The sequence below is a fragment of the Protopterus annectens genome, chromosome 6.part0 (genome assembly GCF_019279795.1).
Source record: "Protopterus annectens isolate FY-2018-M chromosome 6.part0, PAN1.0, whole genome shotgun sequence".
Lineage (NCBI taxonomy): Eukaryota > Metazoa > Chordata > Ceratodontiformes > Protopteridae > Protopterus > Protopterus annectens.
The window spans coordinates 734,133,780-734,153,344 of record NC_056737.1 but is presented as its reverse complement, the minus strand read 5'-3'; the positions used below and the strand labels follow the sequence as shown (position 1 = coordinate 734,153,344).

At 40.5% G+C, this 19,565-nt stretch overlaps 1 protein-coding gene across 1 annotated transcript in view; it reads right to left on the bottom strand.

Moving 5' to 3' along the window:
- The window catches only part of KTN1 (kinectin 1), a gene marked incomplete in the record, with an annotated part of 2,305,074 nt that overhangs the window by 1,724,512 nt on the left and 560,997 nt on the right, over positions 1-19,565 (bottom strand). The window contains 1 exon segment of the mRNA XM_044074427.1: positions 8,599-8,636. Coding sequence (XP_043930362.1) covers positions 8,599-8,636 — 38 coding nt within the window.

Genomic DNA, 19,565 nt, shown 5'->3' with positions numbered 1-19,565 from the left:
CAAAATCTTAGCCCTATGATGGATAGTATGCGAATTAAAAGAGGCACAGAGATCACACTTGGGAACGTCATGGTTAAGGCCTAAACAAATAATGCAATAGGAATGAAAATCTCTATGGGGAATCTGCTTTCCACAGGTAAGGCAATTAACTTTTTCTGACATTCGTTAAGGCAAGAAAAGAGGATCCCCAACGGGGTACTTAGCTGTAGTAGACTACAACTCTTGTAGTCCGAAACCAAAGGTAAACTGCCGACCAGCACTCGTGCATGAAAAGCTTATGCTTCGGGCTCCATGGGAAGGAAGACAGAGGAAGTGACATCGGCTGTCTCCTTTTGTGCCAGATGCCCTGACGTCCTTGGCAACAGACGTCATTTTTACTTACCTTTGGTATTCTGGCCGAATGAGGGCTAGCTTGAGCTGGATAAACCCATTTGTCAGGAATGCAACAGTGAAACATGATCAGAGAGGCTCCTCCAAAACTCTGTTCTATCCAGGAGTTAAACAAGGAGAAGGTAGGTAGGTGGGAAGTTGAAGGATGAAAATGGACAACACAGATGGAATGTTATGGCAAGTACATAACTTTTTATCTGATGTTGTCATTTTCATTTATTCCTCAGAAATTGGGACAGAGTTCCCAGCTACCTAAATCCTGGGAGGATTCTAAGGATATCCTGGAGCTTAGCTGAATCAAGGGTTGGTCATCCCCTAGAGATCAGATTAAATTTGTAAAGAGCAATAAAGGCATGAGGATTAGCCTAAGCTGCAGCCGCAAAAAGCACCTAAGGACGTTCTAAACAAAAAGCCCAAAGAGGTCACCACAAACCTTGTGGAATGGGCTCTTGGAAGCTTTGGAAAAGGTAAACCCACTTTCTCATAAACCAAGGTAATACAGTCAATTTGGCTAAAGTCATTTTAGATACTGGTTTGGCTAGTTTTGAATCAGAAAAGGAAATAAACAATTGTTCAGATTTTCTCAAATCTTTGGTTCCGTGAAGGCAAAAGTGCAACTGTTTGTGGACATCAAAAGATGCAACATACATTCCCATTTGTTTGAAAAGTTAGGAAAGACGAATGGGAAACTAATGCCCCAATTAATAGTAGATTCCAACACCACCGCTGGTAAAAAGGAAGGAATGGTCCATAAAGAAACCCTATCCTTCTGAAAAAATAAAATAAGGAGGTTTAGAAGACCGGGCTTGAAGCTCAGAAATTCTTCTGGCAGAAGTGCTAGCAACTAGGAAAACAGTTTTCCAGGTCAAAAATTACAGATCAGACCTAGTTGATGGTTCAAAGTGTGTGTGGGGGGAGGGGTTAAGACACAGCCAGACGAACAATATTTAGAATCCAGGGAGGAGTAGAATCCTTTAAAGGAGGTCTAAATAGGTAAATTCCTCTGAGAAAGGCTTTACAAATCTTGGAGGAAGCTGAAGTAGGATTATTTACTCCTATATGAAAGCTGGAAATGGCCAATTGTACTCTGATAGTTTTAGAGCTAGCACCCTCACTGGCAATTGTAGCTAAAAAGTCAAGAATCCTTGAAATTGGTGATGAAACGGGGTCTAAATTCTTTTTGTGTGCCCAAAAATGAACCTTTATCAACTACTTAAAAATTTTCCTAGCTTTATGAGAAGATAAGATATGACAGATGGAAGAAAAGAAGCTGGACTGTCTAGCAACCAATGGAACTGGAGAAACCATGCAGTCAACCTTGATGCTTGAAATGTCCAACTGAGTCATGCCTGTTGGATGACACAGGAAGTCTGGGGTTAGATCCAAAACACATGGAGGATGTATAAAATGACGCCAAAGGAAGGGAAACCAGATATGAAGAGACAAGTAAGGTGCAATGAGAATAACTGTGCTCTTTAATCGAGATGCTTTCTGGAGAAATTTGGGGATGAGGGGTAACAAAGTGTAAGCATAAAGGAGACTAGAGAGTCAAGAGTGAAGTACAGCATCCCTCGGGGACCCGAGGAGGGGTATCAGGACAAAGAACCTGCGGCACTTGTTGAGGAGAGACATGAAAAAGCCACAGCACGGTTTCCCCCCATCAATGGAAAACCATCTCAGACACGTTGATATTGAGAGACCACCTGTGAGGCATCCGAATGGACCTGCTTAACTTGTATGCAATAATGTTGGACTTCCCCATGATGTGTGTTGCTATCAGAAAGTGATTGTAGTTAGTCACATATTGCCATACTCTCATAGCTTCTTGACAAAGAGGGCAAGATTTGGTTCCTCCTTGTTTGCTGATGTACGAGATCACCGAGATAGTTTCCCGTCTGAATCACAATAGTCCCAGTTGGGAGTCTGGCTTGAAAGGCCTGCAATACTAGGAAGACCACTCTCATTTCCAGGACACCGATATGCATGTTGACCTCTTAAGGGGACCATGGGCCTTGGATTGCCCTTACCAATAAGTGCCCCCCTCCCCTACCTAAACCTGATGTAATTGGCATCAGTGCTTACTATGGCATTGGACTGAGGGAGAACAAAGGGACAGCCTTCTTGTATTTCACTGAAGTGAATACACCAGAGAAGGTAACGCTTGCAAGCTTGAGTTATCTTCACTGGCCTGGATAATGGGTGTTGGAGAAAAGACTACTGAGTTGCAACTGTCCATTGGAGGATTTTCATATACAACCTGGCCAACAGTACAAGGACTAATTGCTGACATGGATCCCAAGACTTGAAGTATCAGACGCAAAACAGAAAAATTCTGAATAATCTTTTTGACTTGGAACTGGAGAGAAGCTGTTTGGTTGGCTGTATTGAAATGAGTACCGATGGATTCAAAGTTCAAGTTAGTTTGAGTTAAGATTTGCTTTAATTGACAAACATTCCCAGACGAGACCACACCTGGAGTTAGTCCCTTGCTTGAATTAGTTGATGCCTGGTTGGAGCGGTCAGGAGCTAGTCATCCAGGTATAGAAACGCACATAATCACAGCAGTCTCAGGTGAGCTGTTATAACTGCCATGCACTTGGCGGTCACCCTGGGGGCTGTGTTGAGAAGAAAGTCCAGTGCCTCTGAACTGGTAAAGACAGACTCCCAGCTGGAAGCGTACATATCCTCTGGATCATCTGTTCTTTTTGACAGGATAGTACGCATCAAGATCTACCAAGCACATCCAGTCATCCTCGTGCAAAAATGGCAGAATGAACTGAACCATGACAATCCGAAGTTTCGTATACTGAACAAATTAATTTAGTTTGTTGAGATCAGAAATTACTCTCAAGTCCCATGTCTTTTTTGGCACTAAAAAGAATCCTGAATAAGTTCCGGTCTATCTCTGTTCTGGCGGTACTTCTTGGATGACACTTTTTTCTATCAGCTTTTTTGTTTTTAGTGTTGTTACTTCCCTCTGACTGGGTGGAACACCAAGGATTTTCTCCGAAACTGATGGAGTGAAAGGGAAAACGGTATGACAACCTTTGGATATTATCAATGCATCCATGAATCTTGTGTGATTTCTAGCCAGGCTCTCTATTGCAGGGATAGACAACCCCCAACTTCCTCCAGAGATGGACAGTCGAGTCTCTATTTAAGGGTGCTGACAGAATTTGTCTGAGAAGGAATCTCTAGAAACCTGATTATGTGGACTACCTTTGTTGCAAGGGGCGGTGGCTTCCATTTGAATTTCCACCTCTGCCCCTGGAGGGAACTTTCTCCACATGTATCTTGAAAGGGACCCTGGGATTTCTACAACCACATCTTTCTACAACTTCATTTATAGAAAAAGATCATGGAGGAGTAAAAAGCATACACCCAAAGCAGAGAGTGTTGTCCCTTCCTGTTCACACCTAAAGGGTGAATCTTTAATTTTGGGGCCAAACAATGAGGTTCCATTAAAGGGTGCATTAAAAAAGAGGATTTGAAGGGTTCCATAAACTTACACAAGTGCATCCATGCATATCTCCTAATGGACATGCCTGAACCAATCACCCATGAGGTACCTTTAGCAGCATGAGAGATAAGCTGCATGGACAAGTTAGAAATAGACTGAAGGGAAGGCAACTGTGAGGAAATGGTACTCCCTTCTTCAGAAGATATGGTCCTAGAGAGTGATTTGGTTCACTCTTTGATCACATTTCTCCACAGTATTGTGAAATGTGCCAAATAATTCAGTGACCTAACAGAGAAGGTCACTGAAACATAGAGATGGTTCCCAAATTTGTCCAATGCCCTAGGCACCCTGTTAGGATAGTGGACACAAACCCTGTTCTGCTAGTTCCTTTCTAGTGGCTACTGCTATGACCATGTCATCAACAAGTACCCCTTTACTCCAGTGTGGTTGATCTTTAGGTAGCGCAAGGACCTTGTCTGGTCTCTTGGGTACAGGCTCAACTGTGTCTTGTTCCTTCCAAGCCCATCCAGAGACTAAATCTAGGAGCGCACTGACAGGCAGAGTCAATGAGGAGGTAGAGAGGCCAGACCCAAAGACCTCCAAAAACACGGATTCCTCTTGGGAAGGGTTACTAGGGGATCACCCACCCCTTTGTTTGAGTAGTTCTGAGATGTCATCATCGGGTTGTGATCTGGGATACACTTCTCCCTCATCAAAATCAGTGTCTTCAGTGACCGACTCTTGTGGAGAGTCTAAGTGCCCCCTTTTGCACTTTCTCTTCCAAGGGACCTCCTCAGTGCGATGCTACAGGGAAGTACTGGAAGAGATAACCATACCCTGCTGGGTGGCCTGGATATTGGTTTGGGCTGGCAGTACCAGTGAAATGGATGAATGAAGCTCTGGATGCAAAAACTGATGGAGACAGGGAAGTCAGATCCAAACTGGAAGGGATGTCTGAACTCTAGATATAGAGAATACTCTCTTCACTACCTCGAAAACAGAGTGCCTGGGAGAAACAGAAAGATCTGACAAAGCAGGCTTGTGGATCTTCAGCTCCCACTGTCCTGCAGGCAAACCACCTAAGAAGGGGAGCTAGAGCAGAGTCATACAACACTGATACTCTGAGGACTTTGGACTCTAAACCAACACCACAAAGTTGGCGCCAATGCTGCGGCTATGAGAGTCTTCTGGCTCTGAGAAACTATCAGAGTCAAAGAAGCCAAAATCTTTCGATCAGAGAAAGATGACTATAAGGCTTTCAGATCTAAGAGCTCCAAAACCGAAGCCCAGATCAGGGAAAGAGCTAGGATAGTGGTGTGGCTCTATGGAGGGTCTCCAGACCCAATGGGGTCACAGCCAAAAGGCCTCTCATTTGAATCTGCATCCTGAGCAACTTCCTCATCACCCTATACAGATCTGCTTGGGATAAGTTTCTGGAAGGCCCAAGAGAGGAACCAGTAGAAGGCGGCCTCGAATGACATCTAGCAGAGTGCTCAAGAAAAAATTAAGGGAGCCTATATGTGATCAGTTCTGAGACCAAAGTTGGAGAATGGATCTGGGAGATCTTCTGGATTGCAACTTTGGATCTGACAAAATAAGATCAGATTTTCTTGAAAGTTTAGTCACAGGCGTCAAAGATGGAGCTGAAGTTGAAGTCGAAGCAGAAGAATGATCCAGGATCTCTTACAAGAGACTCTGGCTACAGAGTCGCCCTTTTCTTTTCTCTTGGTGGTTTGAGCACCAGCAGCCACACAGGAATGTTTAGAGGGAAGTAAGCCCTAAGAATTAATGTGTTCTTCACGTCTACAATGGCACAGTTGTTGAAGCCCTTGCTTCTCACACTAGACATCTAGATGTTTAGGGCCTAGACAGTAAACACACTCAGTGTGGGCATCTAATTTGGGGGTTTTATGCCCACACTCCACATATTTCTTTAGGCCAGACAGCTTACCTGACATGTTGAACTGGTGAGGTAAGCAAAATAGAAAACCAGAAGATAGAAAAAAAAAACTTGAAAAGATGAGAAAAAATTACCAACAGTGGTAAAACTAGTAGTACTATAAAAGTACCAGAACAGGGAAAGGCCTACCAGCAAATGTATTAGTACTCAAGAGTACGAGAGGGAAAATATTATTCTACATACACACATATATATATATATATATATATATATATATATATATATATATATATATACACACACACACACACACACACACACACATATATATATATATATATATATATATATATATATATATATATATATATATATATACACACACACACACATATATATATATATATATATATATATATATATATACACACACATATATATATATATATATATATATATATATATATATATATATATATATATATACACACACATATATATATATATATATATATATATATATACACACACACACACATATATATATATATATATATATATATATATATACACACACACACACACATATATATATACACACACATATATATATATATACACACACACACACATATATATATATATATATATATATACACACACACACATATATATATATATATATATATATATATATATATATATACATATATACACACACACACACACACACACATATATATATATATATATATATATACACACACACACACACACACACACGTATACATACATATATATATATATATATATATATATATATATATATATATACACATACATACAAAAACACAAAATTACACAAATATATATATACATATATATATTATATACACACACACATTGATATATGCATATAAAGGGCTAAAGGAAGGAAAAAGTAATACTAGATAACAGAATGGATTTTTAAAGACAAAATAAAGTTAAGCTTACTGAGCAGTGAGAATTATTAGAAAGTTATACCCAAAGCTCAAGAGCCTACAATCTATGTCTGACCGCAATGGCAGCAAATGAGATCCAAGGTATGTTAGGTGATTGTGGTATTATGAGTAAAGGATGGAGCTCAACGGTTCAAATGCTCTACGATCTGGAGGAGGCAGAGTCGGATCAGATCGAAACCCAGCTATTGAGGAATGAATGAAAATGACATGATGCTTTTGAACTAGGTTACCACATCTGAATTGCACAAGCATATTATGGCCTTGCTAAGTTTAATGCTACAGGCTGCCAAAAGAGAGAATTACTAGAAAATGTAAATCAAATTCTGTACTAATGGTAGATTAAGTAATGCATATTGGAAAGGAGATAAAAGAATTGGAGGTGGGCCCTTTAGAAAACGGAAGGAGCAAATAACAGAAATAAATGGAATTTGCAGGAGCAATCCTTGCAGCACAATGTTCAGGAGGAGGAGGAGTGAGGTTTAAGGGAAGGCAGGATTTGAACAATTTACATGCAATGCTGGAGTGAATGATATTGTTAAAGAAAGCACGCACGTATAATGCATGAAGTTTATGAAAAGTTTTTTAAAAAAAATTTATAACTGTGTACCCATGGCATTAAGTGTGTGAAGTTAAGGTTTTATGATGAGAATCTTAAATGCAGAAAAACAACAGATAACTGGGGGGCCATTGAGCTGAATTAGCCCCTTGGTCCACCACAGAGCAAGGCATGTGTGCCAGAAACAGTCTATGTGCTTCCAAGCATGGGGGAGAGAACTTTTCAAGCTCTGCTACGCTAGACCATACAAAAGGAATAAATTCTAATGGTTGCCCACTTCTCAATGATCAGCTTAATGAGAGCCTTCAATGTCAGACCTATCTCATGAAGTACTTAGCTTTGATAATAACACAGTGCACAGGAATCCTCCAGAATATCTCTGAGGATTTCAGAAAGTACAGCTGTATACACTTACCATAAATGTAGATGTAAAGAGCGTATTCACTGTTGCAGTCCTGACTTGTGGGATCTCCCGCAGTGGGAGCCCTTGGCTGGCCTGACTACCAGAGATAAAGCTCCCTCCTCCTACAGCTGGCAGACACCCTGACCAACGCCAGTATGCACTGGTATAAGTGAGTGAGCTGACATGATCTCAGTTCTTTCTTGCCAGAACTTGAAGCAGAGATTCAGTCAGTACATCTGTCAGTCCGCACTAAAACTACAGCCTTTTGGAGAAACAGTGACAGCTTTTCACTAAATGCTGCTTAATTTTCTTTCCACAAGGTGCAGTGGACCATGGAGTGACAGCAGTTAAGACAGAGGGTTGAGGACAAAGCCCCCTCCCCAATGAGGGCAGAAGGGAAGGCCTAGCTACTAAAAGAACACATTTGTTTTGGTTCATTTGCTCATAAACCTTACAGTCTTAAAGCATGTCACATTAGATATGTACCTGGACTAAGTTTCTAGATGCGTGTTCAAGATATTTGCAACTCCGTGTTTGTCGTTTCAAACTATATACAAGTACTATACCTCTACCTTGTCATACGATGAAGTTTTCCTCCCAGAATCTTTTCATCAAATGAATACTGAACATATGGATATATCCAGCAAAAATGAAATGATCAAGAAAGCAGAACTTAATAAATGTTATGAACGTATACTTGTAAATTTTACCAAAAGTAAGACAATCATTAAGGTGATCTCTGCTCATCAGTAATCATTTTAGCAAGTTTCAAGAAATTGAAATGAGAGACCATAAAGTTCACTAAACCATTCAGTCCCATAACAAAACTTTTTTAGCATTACTCTAAAAATTCTACTCCCAAGAGAACACTATGCAATAAAAACATACCTTTGTTGCAACTGTTCTACTTCAAGATTCATACATGACTGCAAAAGAGAAAAACAAAGTTTATACAACTGCTGATAGGAAAGGGTCTCTCAATTATTCTATCTGAAGTTCATAATGTATGCCACAGTATGTTTTACAGTTTGCCTTGCAACTACTGATAAATTTGAGGTATAGGACTATCTGATAACATTCTGTAAACTAGAACACTAATACACAATGTAAAAAAAAACAAGTAGACCTACACTAGTTTCAACTAAAAATAAAAACAGCAGACATTCAAGTCTAGCCCCGTGGAGAGAAAAAATTACCACTGTGTTACAAGTTCACAGTTTAACAGTGCAATTAATGGTCACTGAGAGTATTATAACAGAGCTTACACTGGTAATTCTGTTGCAGAAAACAGGTAATTGTAGAAGAAAATGTTGGAGATGTATATATAAAACCACTGGGCACACAAGTATTTAGTAAGGAAATAAATTAGGAGAGGAGCATGCAATATTCTGGCCTGCGTCTGAGACCACCTTAATTCCTCTTCCTTCAGCAGGAGCTATTTTTCAAGAAAAGGGGGGGGGTGGTGAATGCTACTACAAAGGTCATATTCCCAACAAATACTCCAACACACACAAGGGCTGCAAAGTACAGTGACCGCAAGAGAAGTTGCCTCTGATATCACTCCCTAGAGCTAGGAGAAATTGATCCATAGACATGTGAGAAACTCTTTTCAGAGACTAGCATTGCTATGGGTTAGGAAGCAAAGGCCACTGAGGTTACAATGGACTTAGATGGACTAGATTCAAAAGCTGTACTCAGTTTTTGCCTTTCCTATTCTTACTGTGGATCATGATAAACTTCTGGTCAATCCTTGTGCTAAGCACTAAGACAACAATGTCAGGTGATGGGCAATGTTAACAAGTTTAAATGTTTCTTATTAATGCAGAAAAGCTCTGCAGATGAAGCACCAGCACCTAATAATATGATCAAAGTCCCAGGGAATAAAGGAAGCCCCTGTTTTCATCATGACTTGTAATATGAGAGTCAATGGCCCTTCTCTGAATGTCATGCTTTTCAGGGATTATATATGGGAACTTTCCAAAGTTAGAAAAACAGCCTAACTGCATAAGAAACAGGAGATTGTGTCCATCAGTTCCCCCTTAACCCCTAGTCCAAGGATGTGCCTGTACCTCAAGCAAGACAGACCCATAAGGAAGTTAACCTGGTGATCCACCAAAGGCAGAGAGACCCTCAAATTAAGGCACCATCTTAAAATGTACTGCAATTGCTATTAAATGAGAAACATAAGCAACAATGAACTCTACTTCATGAAATATGGAGAATGAGAGAGTATGTCTTTCAAGATTATGATGATGGATGACTGTGGATCCACTGTGTACTGCTACACATTTCAATTTTCTTTAAAAACTTTGCTTGGACACTCCTCCTTCACGCAATGTATTGAGTCAGAGGTCCCACTACTCAGCAGGTAGTTGCCTGTCAATGCTGGAATGCAAAAGATGTGGTCTTGTTGGCTTGTGAAGACATCAACCATTTGATAAAGCTATGTACCATCTGGATATATGTGGATATTAAATTAAGACTATAGCCATGTGGTTCTACAAGCTTTCATCATTATACTTGACAGTCCCTCAGGTAACTTGTTTTTCAAGGCCTTCCATAAGCAATTTTGCTGATCACAGCTTAAAATTAGTTTTACAATTGTGTCCTATGATATTCCAGATGAGGGTAAATTACTTAAACCTCTCTCTTCTTGTCTACTGTTTACAGCTCATTTAGTCTCTGGTAGCTGATTATGTGTAAGATCTTTAAGACATCTATTGGACTGGCTGTTTTGTATTATATGGACACCATCAGCTTTGGGGCAAATTAGTAATTTTGTGCCAGAAAGGAAGCTACAAGCTGGCTGCTGCTATGAATCCTCTGAGCTGCTCATTCACTAAGTGGCAAGAAAGTACTAGAGAGCTTCACTCTGACTGGTGACTTCCCTTAACAGGACTGACCAATCAGCAGTCAAAATAAAGATGTAGGAGGAAGACAGATTTTTGGAAGCTGACCAGCTGTGTCCTAGGCAGGGCACAACCAATACAGCCTAAAGGGTACTGCAGCAGTGTGAATAATTAACATCTACACAACTTTTTAAAATGAACGTTTTGCAAATGCTATAGTTTATCAATTTCCAATAATCTTTCTAATCATGATTAAACCCTACCTGCAAACATCAGCACTTAAATGCTGCTTCAAGTTTTTAACAAAATATTCAGAAAATTACACCTGCATATTTCAGCCTTTTACAGCATACTGAATGAACACAAAAGGTGGTGTCATAGCAACATTTCAGTCACATCTGCAAGTATAAAAAAATGTGTTTTATTAATTAAAATTACATCACTTCTTACTTATTTAGCTGAATCATAATACATTAACAAAATGATTCTGACAGAGTTTGACAGTGAAACTACGTCACTGTTACATGTTTTTTGGCAGCCAAATGGGAAAAAAGCAGTCCAATGGTATCAGATGCAGAGGCAGTTATCTAACACAAGACCACAGGAGGTTAGAAAGAATTAGAAAGCGGCTGGATAAGCAATTCTCAAATACACAATGACAATATATATGCATGGCTCCCAAATATGCCAAGTCTAGAAGATTTAGGATTTTTTGCTTGGAAACATTTGCTTAGGTTGCCTAAGCAGAATCCAAAGAATTTGTCCTCAGGTAGACTGCTAATGTTGGAGGTGTAATGGGGAAGAAAGAGGTAACTGGAAACATATTTTTGGGAGTGTAATGAGTTGGCAGACTATAAAAAAATCCATGCAGACTACTCTGTCAGAAATACTGGGTGAACAAACTGGTACATCTCAACTATTTTTTTTTTGAGCTTTGATACAGGATATGAACTGCCCAGACATAGTAAGGCATTGCTGAGTTTATTTCTGGTGGCTGCCAAAACAAATTACAAGAAAATGGAAATCAAAGTCTAAACCAATCGCATTAAAAGAAGTGAATACGATTGCAGAGATGGAAGAACTGAAGTAAGATGTTTGGAAAAGGGTAGGTGCAAATTACATAGAAAAAATGGGAACTGGAGGAACATCCGGCAGAAAGGGTAGGTGCAAATTACATAGAAAAAATGGGAACTGGAGGAACAACAGGCAGAATTATGTTTTGGAGGTATTGTTGTGGGCCCTTTTGAAGGTGAAAGGGAAGTGAAGTTTGCACTGAATCTATCTGCCAGTATGTTGGCAATATCAGTAGGTTCAGTATATTTTGTGCTATTTTGCACTATCTCAGAGCATATCTGTGAGTTGCCACTTAGATTTTTGACATAGCTAAAGAAGGCTTTGTGGTTATTTTTTGAGTCTTAAAAATCCCAAAAGTAAAACGAAACCAACGATAAACCCAACACAGACAGCGCAAAGGATCCGCAGCTTGTACAGGGAAAAAACAACAATTTTATTGTAAACCAGAAACACTCCAAAAACCAGGGTTAAGCGCTTTCATCTGCTTATACAGACTTCATCAGAACCCCGAACAACAGTTCATATTGCATTTAAAAAACTTTTTTGGCGCCAAAAATAATTGAAGCAATTAAAGCAACGCATCCTATAAAAATCACTGTAAATGCCAGTCATATAAATTAAACTGAAAACAAATACTAAACACAACATAACCAACAACTGATAAAAAGGTGTCCATATTGTAAAAAATATATGTATATGTGTATACAAGTATATTGATAGGTATATTAATAAAATAAACATTAAACATGAATAGTCTAATGTTATATATAAAAATAAATAGACCCAATATTTTAATAGCATGATGGTAAAATTAAATTGGTGAATTTACAATAAAATATGGTAAAATTAAATTGATAAATTTACAATAATATATACATTAAATGTGAAGTATGAATTATTGTATTAATGTATTAAATAAAATTTAATAAAATAAAATTTTAATATAGAATTTGATAAATTAATTCTCACAAACTTCAAGCCCATTGTAAAAAAGGCTTGATGCTGATGAAATCATTAATACCAGGGAAACGCGTAGCATCAGTTAAAATTTGCCATTTAGCTTCTTTCATGGCAAGAAGAGCTTTCCAATTACCCCCAAACGGTGAAACATCCACTTCGTCAATAATGGAAAATTTAAAAATGTGTGTCACCATGTCAGGAAATATGTCTATGAAGTGCATTCTTAGAGTCTCCTATTTTAATCTTATAAAGATGTTCATAAATACGTTTTTTGAGGAGTCTCTCGGTTTTCCCTATGTAATAGGCGGGACATGCCGTACATGTTGCGATGTACACAACCTTGGATGTATTACAATTCCAAACCTTACTTTTAACATAAGTTCTATTTAAATCAGCCAGCTTGACACCGTCACCTTCCCTAATGGCATCACACTGCCTACAACATCCACATATCCTAGTCCCACCATACTTTGATTTAATACTAGTTCTAGTCTCAAGAATACTCTTGATATTGGGTCCGGTCTTAAAAACAAAACCTGATCTTTTTCCAAAAACATCTTCCAAATCTTTATCAACACAAATTGACCTCCAGTGCTCACAGATGATGTTTTTAATAAGATGAAAAAAGGGAGAGTAAGTTAAAACACAAACTCTTTGCCTATTTACAATGTTAGACCGATCCTTACTCTTGTTTAAGCAACCAATACCCAAAATTGGGGGATATTTATTTTTGGCTTTTGAAAGGGCTGCTTTCACCTGTGCTTCTGTGATTTCCGGGACACTACACTTTTCTGGTATTGTTGTGGGCCCTTTTGAAGGTGAAAGGGAGGTGAAGTTTGCACTGAATCTATCTGCCAGTATGTTGGCAATATCAGTAGGTTCAGTATATTTTGCACTATCTCAGAGCATATCTGCAAGTTGCCACTTAGATTTTTGACATAGCTAAAGAAGGCTTTGTGGTTATTTTTGGAGTCTTGGCTATTTTTCTTTCGAAGTTAGCCTTGGATGACTTTATGAGGGACCTTAGTTTCTTACGGATTCTGATCAGGGCTGTCTTTCCTTCTTGGGATTTGCTTTTTTTCTGAACTAGTTTCCTCCTTTTGTTGTATAACCTGTTTATGGCAGGGGTCCACCAGACTGGTTTCCTTCTCTTAGGGGAGTGAGTCTTGGTTTTGCTAGGGAAAGCACGATCAATGCATCCTTGTAGGTGCTCAGAGTGCAATTGTAAAGGATTCTGCATCTTGGGCAGTGTTATCCTTTAGCATGGGGGCTGTGAAACTTACCACCTCTGACTTAAGTTAGGTGAAGTTTGCTTTAGAAAAGTTTTTCACTATGGTTTCGTTGGTTGGGGGTGGTGGTGGTGGGGTGTGGACATCCAGGGTGATTAGTTTATGGTCTGATCTAACCAGTGAAGGGTTGACCTCCGGTACGGAGCACCTGTCGCCCATGTTGGTGATGACCAGGTCCAATATGTTGTGGCCTCTGGTAGGGGAGTTTACCAGCTGATTCAGGGCATTTGAGTTGATAAATTCCAGGAAGCGCTGAGTCTGGGAGTTAGTACTCAAGTAGTTTTCCCAGTTAATGGTAGGGTAATTGAAATCTCCCAAGATCAGGGTGTTCGGTAGGACCTTCATGTTTTCCAGTGTCTCCAGAAAGGCGGAGTGGTGGTCCCGAGTCATGGAGGGTGATCTGTAGCAGGCCACAATTTGCACTGCAGATTTGCCCGATGTTAGTTGCACATGGATGATCTCAGAGGTATCATGCTGCGCCACTAACCTGGAGGTGTGGGTATCCTTGATGAATATGGATACACCCCCTCCTTTTGTGTTTCGGTCTGTGTTCTTTGGCCGAAATGTGTGGTATGAGTTGTAGCCCAGTTGTGCTGGAGTGCTCTCTGGAACCTTGAACCTGGTTTCAGTTACTGCACAGATGTCGACATTCTCCATACTTAGGAGTGCTTCGAGCACATGCATTTTGATATTTAAACTCCTGGCATTGAGTAGCATAACCTTCGGTATTTTACTTGCGCTCTTTACAGAGGTGGGTTTGAATTTTGAGCCTTGCCTAAAAAAGGCACTATGGGGGCAGCGAGAGCCTTGGCCAGTATTCGAAAGCCAAGTGGTGACAGGTGCAAGCAGTCTCTTGCGAAGCAACGCGGCTTGTCGAGCATGTCATCCCAGGCTGACAGACACTGGATCCCCTTTGAATGACACCAGAAGCTTAGCCAATTGTTGAAATTGATCATTTTTTTTTTATACTGAGGTATCATTCTTGGTGAGAGCAGGATGCTACTCAGGGTCAGGGTCATACCCGCCTGGGCTACATGATCAGAGAGCTCTTCCATGTCTCTTTTCATGTAGTCCAGGGAGGTACGGCTCAGGTCGTTCACACCAACATGAACAATGACAGAGTCATATTTGTACTTGTTCTGGAGTGACTCGAGTGCTTGTGTTATGTGGCGGATTCTGGCTCCCGACTGGCAACTAACAGTAACCTTCTCCTTGTCCAGCCTAGTGAGTGGGGCGTCAGTGTGCCTGACTATTGAGTCACCTATTACTAGTGTGTCAGGTATGTTATTTTTGCCTTAAGGGCTGTGATTGTGCGGCACATTGATTTTGTGTTTTATGTGTTGTTTGGTTTGTGATGGGAGGTGCAGGTTTTGTGGGTGTCTGCTTTGCAGCTCTCTGATGCTTTTGCAGGTTTTTTTAGATTCTCCGAGTATGATTTTGTATATTTATGTGCATCTTTTGCCAGTGCTGGTTTAGTAGGTCTATGTGAGGCTGGAGGTGTGGTGCAAGTGCTAACCTTCTCCTCATGACTATCTGTTCCAGTCTTGGGTGGAGATACCTTAGCCTCCAGTTTGGCTGCATAATTGCATCTCTCACATATGTTAGTGTTTTGTGGTAGGAGGAGAGGGCTGTCTGTGTACATGAGGCAGTTGTAACATTGTCTCAGGATACCCAGATTCACCAGCTGGACTGGAGAGTACACCTGAAGCTGCCCTTTGGTCATGCCTGAATAGTAGGGTGAGCTGCTTAGTTGCTTGGTTGGCGAGAGGTGGATAAAGAGCCTTGCCCTGCTGGGCAGTCAAGTGTCGGGGTACATTAGTGCTTGCTATTAGGTCTGAGCAAGTGCTGGACTGTAGGATGCTTTTTTGAGTGCTTAGGTGGAGAGTTAGACTAGTTTCAAGTGAAAAACTGAAGGAGACTTAGTGGAGCCAGGAATAGTTTAACCCTAGCTAACTGGTGCTGCCCGGCACACAAAACCATGCAACACTTTTTTTAAACTACTAACTTCTGGGATGGAACCACTCCTCCAGGGACAGATGGCTGCTCAAAGTTCCCCTCTCTCACAGGTGAACAGAGAAACTTCTCTCTATCCAAGTAAGGTATGGGCAACGCAAGAAACTTGTAACACAGCCCTGAATTCAGCACTAGCCTGAAAACTGGACTATACTAGCTTAGAAAGGGCGGGAAACAAGAAATGTATTTTTTTTTTTAAAAGATAAGGCAAAAACAGTAAAAAGTACACTTAAAACAGCTTTAAACGACTACAAGTGATCAGAAAAGGCTATCACACTTTAGTGTGTAGCCTACAACAGTTAAACAATTTAAACAAAAACAACTTTTGCAGGCAGTCAAATAAGTACAACATGTGAAAGAAAAACAAGCTTTTAAATCACAATAAGTGCTGGAAAATCAGCGTTTAGGCAGAAAACAGTTAAGTACAGCAAGAAAATACAGAAAACTGATACTTAATCACTCCAAAGTCTCTCTTTTAAGCTAGAAGGCTTATATCAGTTTAAGGCTTTCTAGTGCTTTCCAGTAGGTTAGTTGCAGGAAAGATGGGAAACAAGTGCAGATGTGGTCTTTTAAACCAGAAAGTTGAAAGAGATGGACAACTTCCCGAATAGTCAACAAAACTACAATTCCTGGGCCAAGAACCACTCCTCTTGTGGTAGACAGGCTACCTAGTACTTACCACTCCCACTAATAAGCTAGAAGGCTGCCTTCCAACAGAAGGGCTTGGGGGGCTCAGAAGCTTACAAACAGTCCTGGATACAGCAAATCTGTACCTGGACTAGACTAGTTACGAGAAAGGTGGGGATCAAGCACAAACACGGGCTTTAAAACCAGAAAGTTGAGAGAGATGGAAAAAAAAAAACTGCAGATGTGGTCTTTTAAACCAGAAAGTTGAAAGAGATGGACAACTTCCCGAATGGTCAATAAACTACAATTCCTGGGCCAGAACTACTCCTCTTGTGGTAGATAGGCTACCTAGTGCTTACTGCTCCCACTGATAAGATAGAAGGCTTCCCTCCAACACAGAAAGGCTTGCGGGGCTCAGAAGCTTACCAACAGTCCTGGATACAGCAACTCTGTATCTGGACTAGACTAGTTACAGGAAAGGTGGGAAACGAGTGCAAGTGCGGCTTTTAAACCAGCAAGTTGAAAGAGATGGAAAACTGCCTAAACAGCCAATAAACTACAATTTATGGGCCAAAACCCACTCTTCCCGTGGTAGATAGGCTACCTGATGCTTGCCACTCCCACTGATAAGCTAGAAGGCTTCCCTCCAACACAGAAAGGCTTGGGGGGGGGGGGGTCAGAAGCTTACAAAGAGTCCTGGATACAGCAAATCTGTACCTGGACTAGACTAGTAACAGGAAAGGCAGGAAACAAGCACAAACAAAGGCTTATGAATTGGAAGGTTGAAAGAGATGGAAGAGCTTCCCAAACGGCCAATAAACTATAATTTATGGGCCAGAAACCTCTTCTCCTATGGTAGATAAGCTACCTAGTGCTTACCACTCCCATGGATAAGCTAGAAGGCTTCCCTCCAACACAGAAAGGCTTGGGGGGCTCAGGAGCTTACAAACAGACCTGGATACAGCAAGTCTGTATCTGGACTAGATAAGTTACAGGAAAGGCAGGAAATAAGCTAGGATTTTTTTTTTTAAAACAGAAAAGCAGCTAAAACAGCAGTAAATACAATTCAAATGCAGTGCAGGCTAACGTACGTATATCAATATTACGGCAAATACAGTTTAATTAAATCCAATTAAATTAACAACTGACTAAAAAACAAGTGTAGAAGGCATTAAATTAGAAGGCTACTAACAAGCAGTAATAAGTGCAGACTAAGAACAACTGAACAGATAACAGCCCGCAGAATAGCAACTAAGACAGTTATAGTAAGAGCAACTGAATATATATATATATATATATATATATATTTATTTATTTATTTATATATATATATTTTTTTTTTTTGAGGGAGGGAACACAACAGGATTAAGAGGCTACATGACTGCATATAACCATACTTGGATATTGGAGTAGACATTAATAGTCTGTAACCATCCATGCTTGGCTGTCTTACATGCTTGCTTTCTAGCCAGAATTCTTATCAGCAATACATTTACTCCTACCAAATATGCTGGTCTAACTTGTCTTTTTACAGATGCAGCCTACACTGTCCGCAGCTTTCTTCAGTTTGTTTCAGCCCCGTTAGGCACTCTAAGGGACATGAGAATGTTAAGCCACTGCCCTTTGTATAAAAAATATAACAACCATAAAATGCAACAGCGTAACCATATAGCATAATAAAACTGTTGCAGTCATTACATTAGGTAATCTGCCGGCAGGTTGCCCTCAGTCAGCCTGATTAACAAAATCTTGGGTTCTGCGTCGGTTGCTGTACTAGGTCTTCTCGCCTCCAAGATGACATCCATCATAGGTTTGCTGAGGGATGCTAAGGATGACTAAGTGATTAGTCAAGCTGCAAGGGTCAAAGTTGGGAGCTGAGGGTGCAGAATTTGGTTCTCCTGCTGAGAAAGTAAGGAAGGTGTCCGAGGCAGGTGCCATGAAGAAATTTGTGACACACTGCGCAACAGTGGGAACCAGTGTTGGCGTGGCCAGTCTGGAGCAATCAAAATCATTCTTGGTTTGTCCTGTTTGACTTTTAGCAGAACTTTGGACAGCAGAGGCAGAGGGGGGAAATGCGCAGACTGATAGGTTTTTCCAGCTAAATGACAGAGCATCCACTTTCCAGGCTTTTTTGTGGAGTCCTTGTGCAAAACTTGTTCAACTGGTAGTTGTGGGGGGATGCAAATAGATTTATGTCTGGGCTCCCCCATTTGCTTGTCAACATGTTCAAAATCCGTGGTTCCAGTTTCCACTTGTGTGGGTCCATGAGATTTCTGCTTAGTCCGTCTGCCAGTGTATTAGGTTTTCCTGACAGGAATTGAGCTGTTAGTTGCACTTGGTAGCTCAAGGCCATGTTCCTCAATGACATGGCTAGCCTGCAGAGGGGATAGGAATGTGTACATCCCCTGCTTGTTTATGTACCACATAACCGTGGTGCTGTCCGTCTTTACCATTAGTTGTCCTGGATGAATGTAGTCCTTGAAGGCTGTCAGAGCATTCTGTACAGCTAATATTTCTTTTTGAGTGATATGTAGGTGCATTTGATTCGGGTTCCATTTACCCTGAATGCACTTCCCTGCCAGATGAGCCCCCCCATGCATAGTCTGATGCATCTGGAATTAGGGTTTGGGTGGCAGGGGGTAGTGTGAATGGCAGTCCCTTGTTTTGGTGGCAGGCCTCTGCCCACCATAGGAACTCCAAGCATAGGCAAGGTATGACAGGAATCATTGTTTCCAGGCTGTGACAATGTTGACTCCATGGACTTTTTAAGTACCACTGAAGTTTCCTCATATGCAGTCTTGCATATGGAATTAGAAGAATGCAGGAGGCCATGAACCCCAAGGCTTGCAGTATTTGTCTTGCAGATAGCAGGGTTTTTGTGGCCACTTGCTGGAAGTAAGTTACCAAATGAATTTGCTTTTCTGGAGTGAGGAAAGCCATCTGGGCAGTTATATTCAAGCTTGCACTCAGGAATGTAATCTGTTGAGAGAGTACCAGTTGTGATTTCTTTTCCACCCTAGACAAATTAGAACTCTTTTTACAA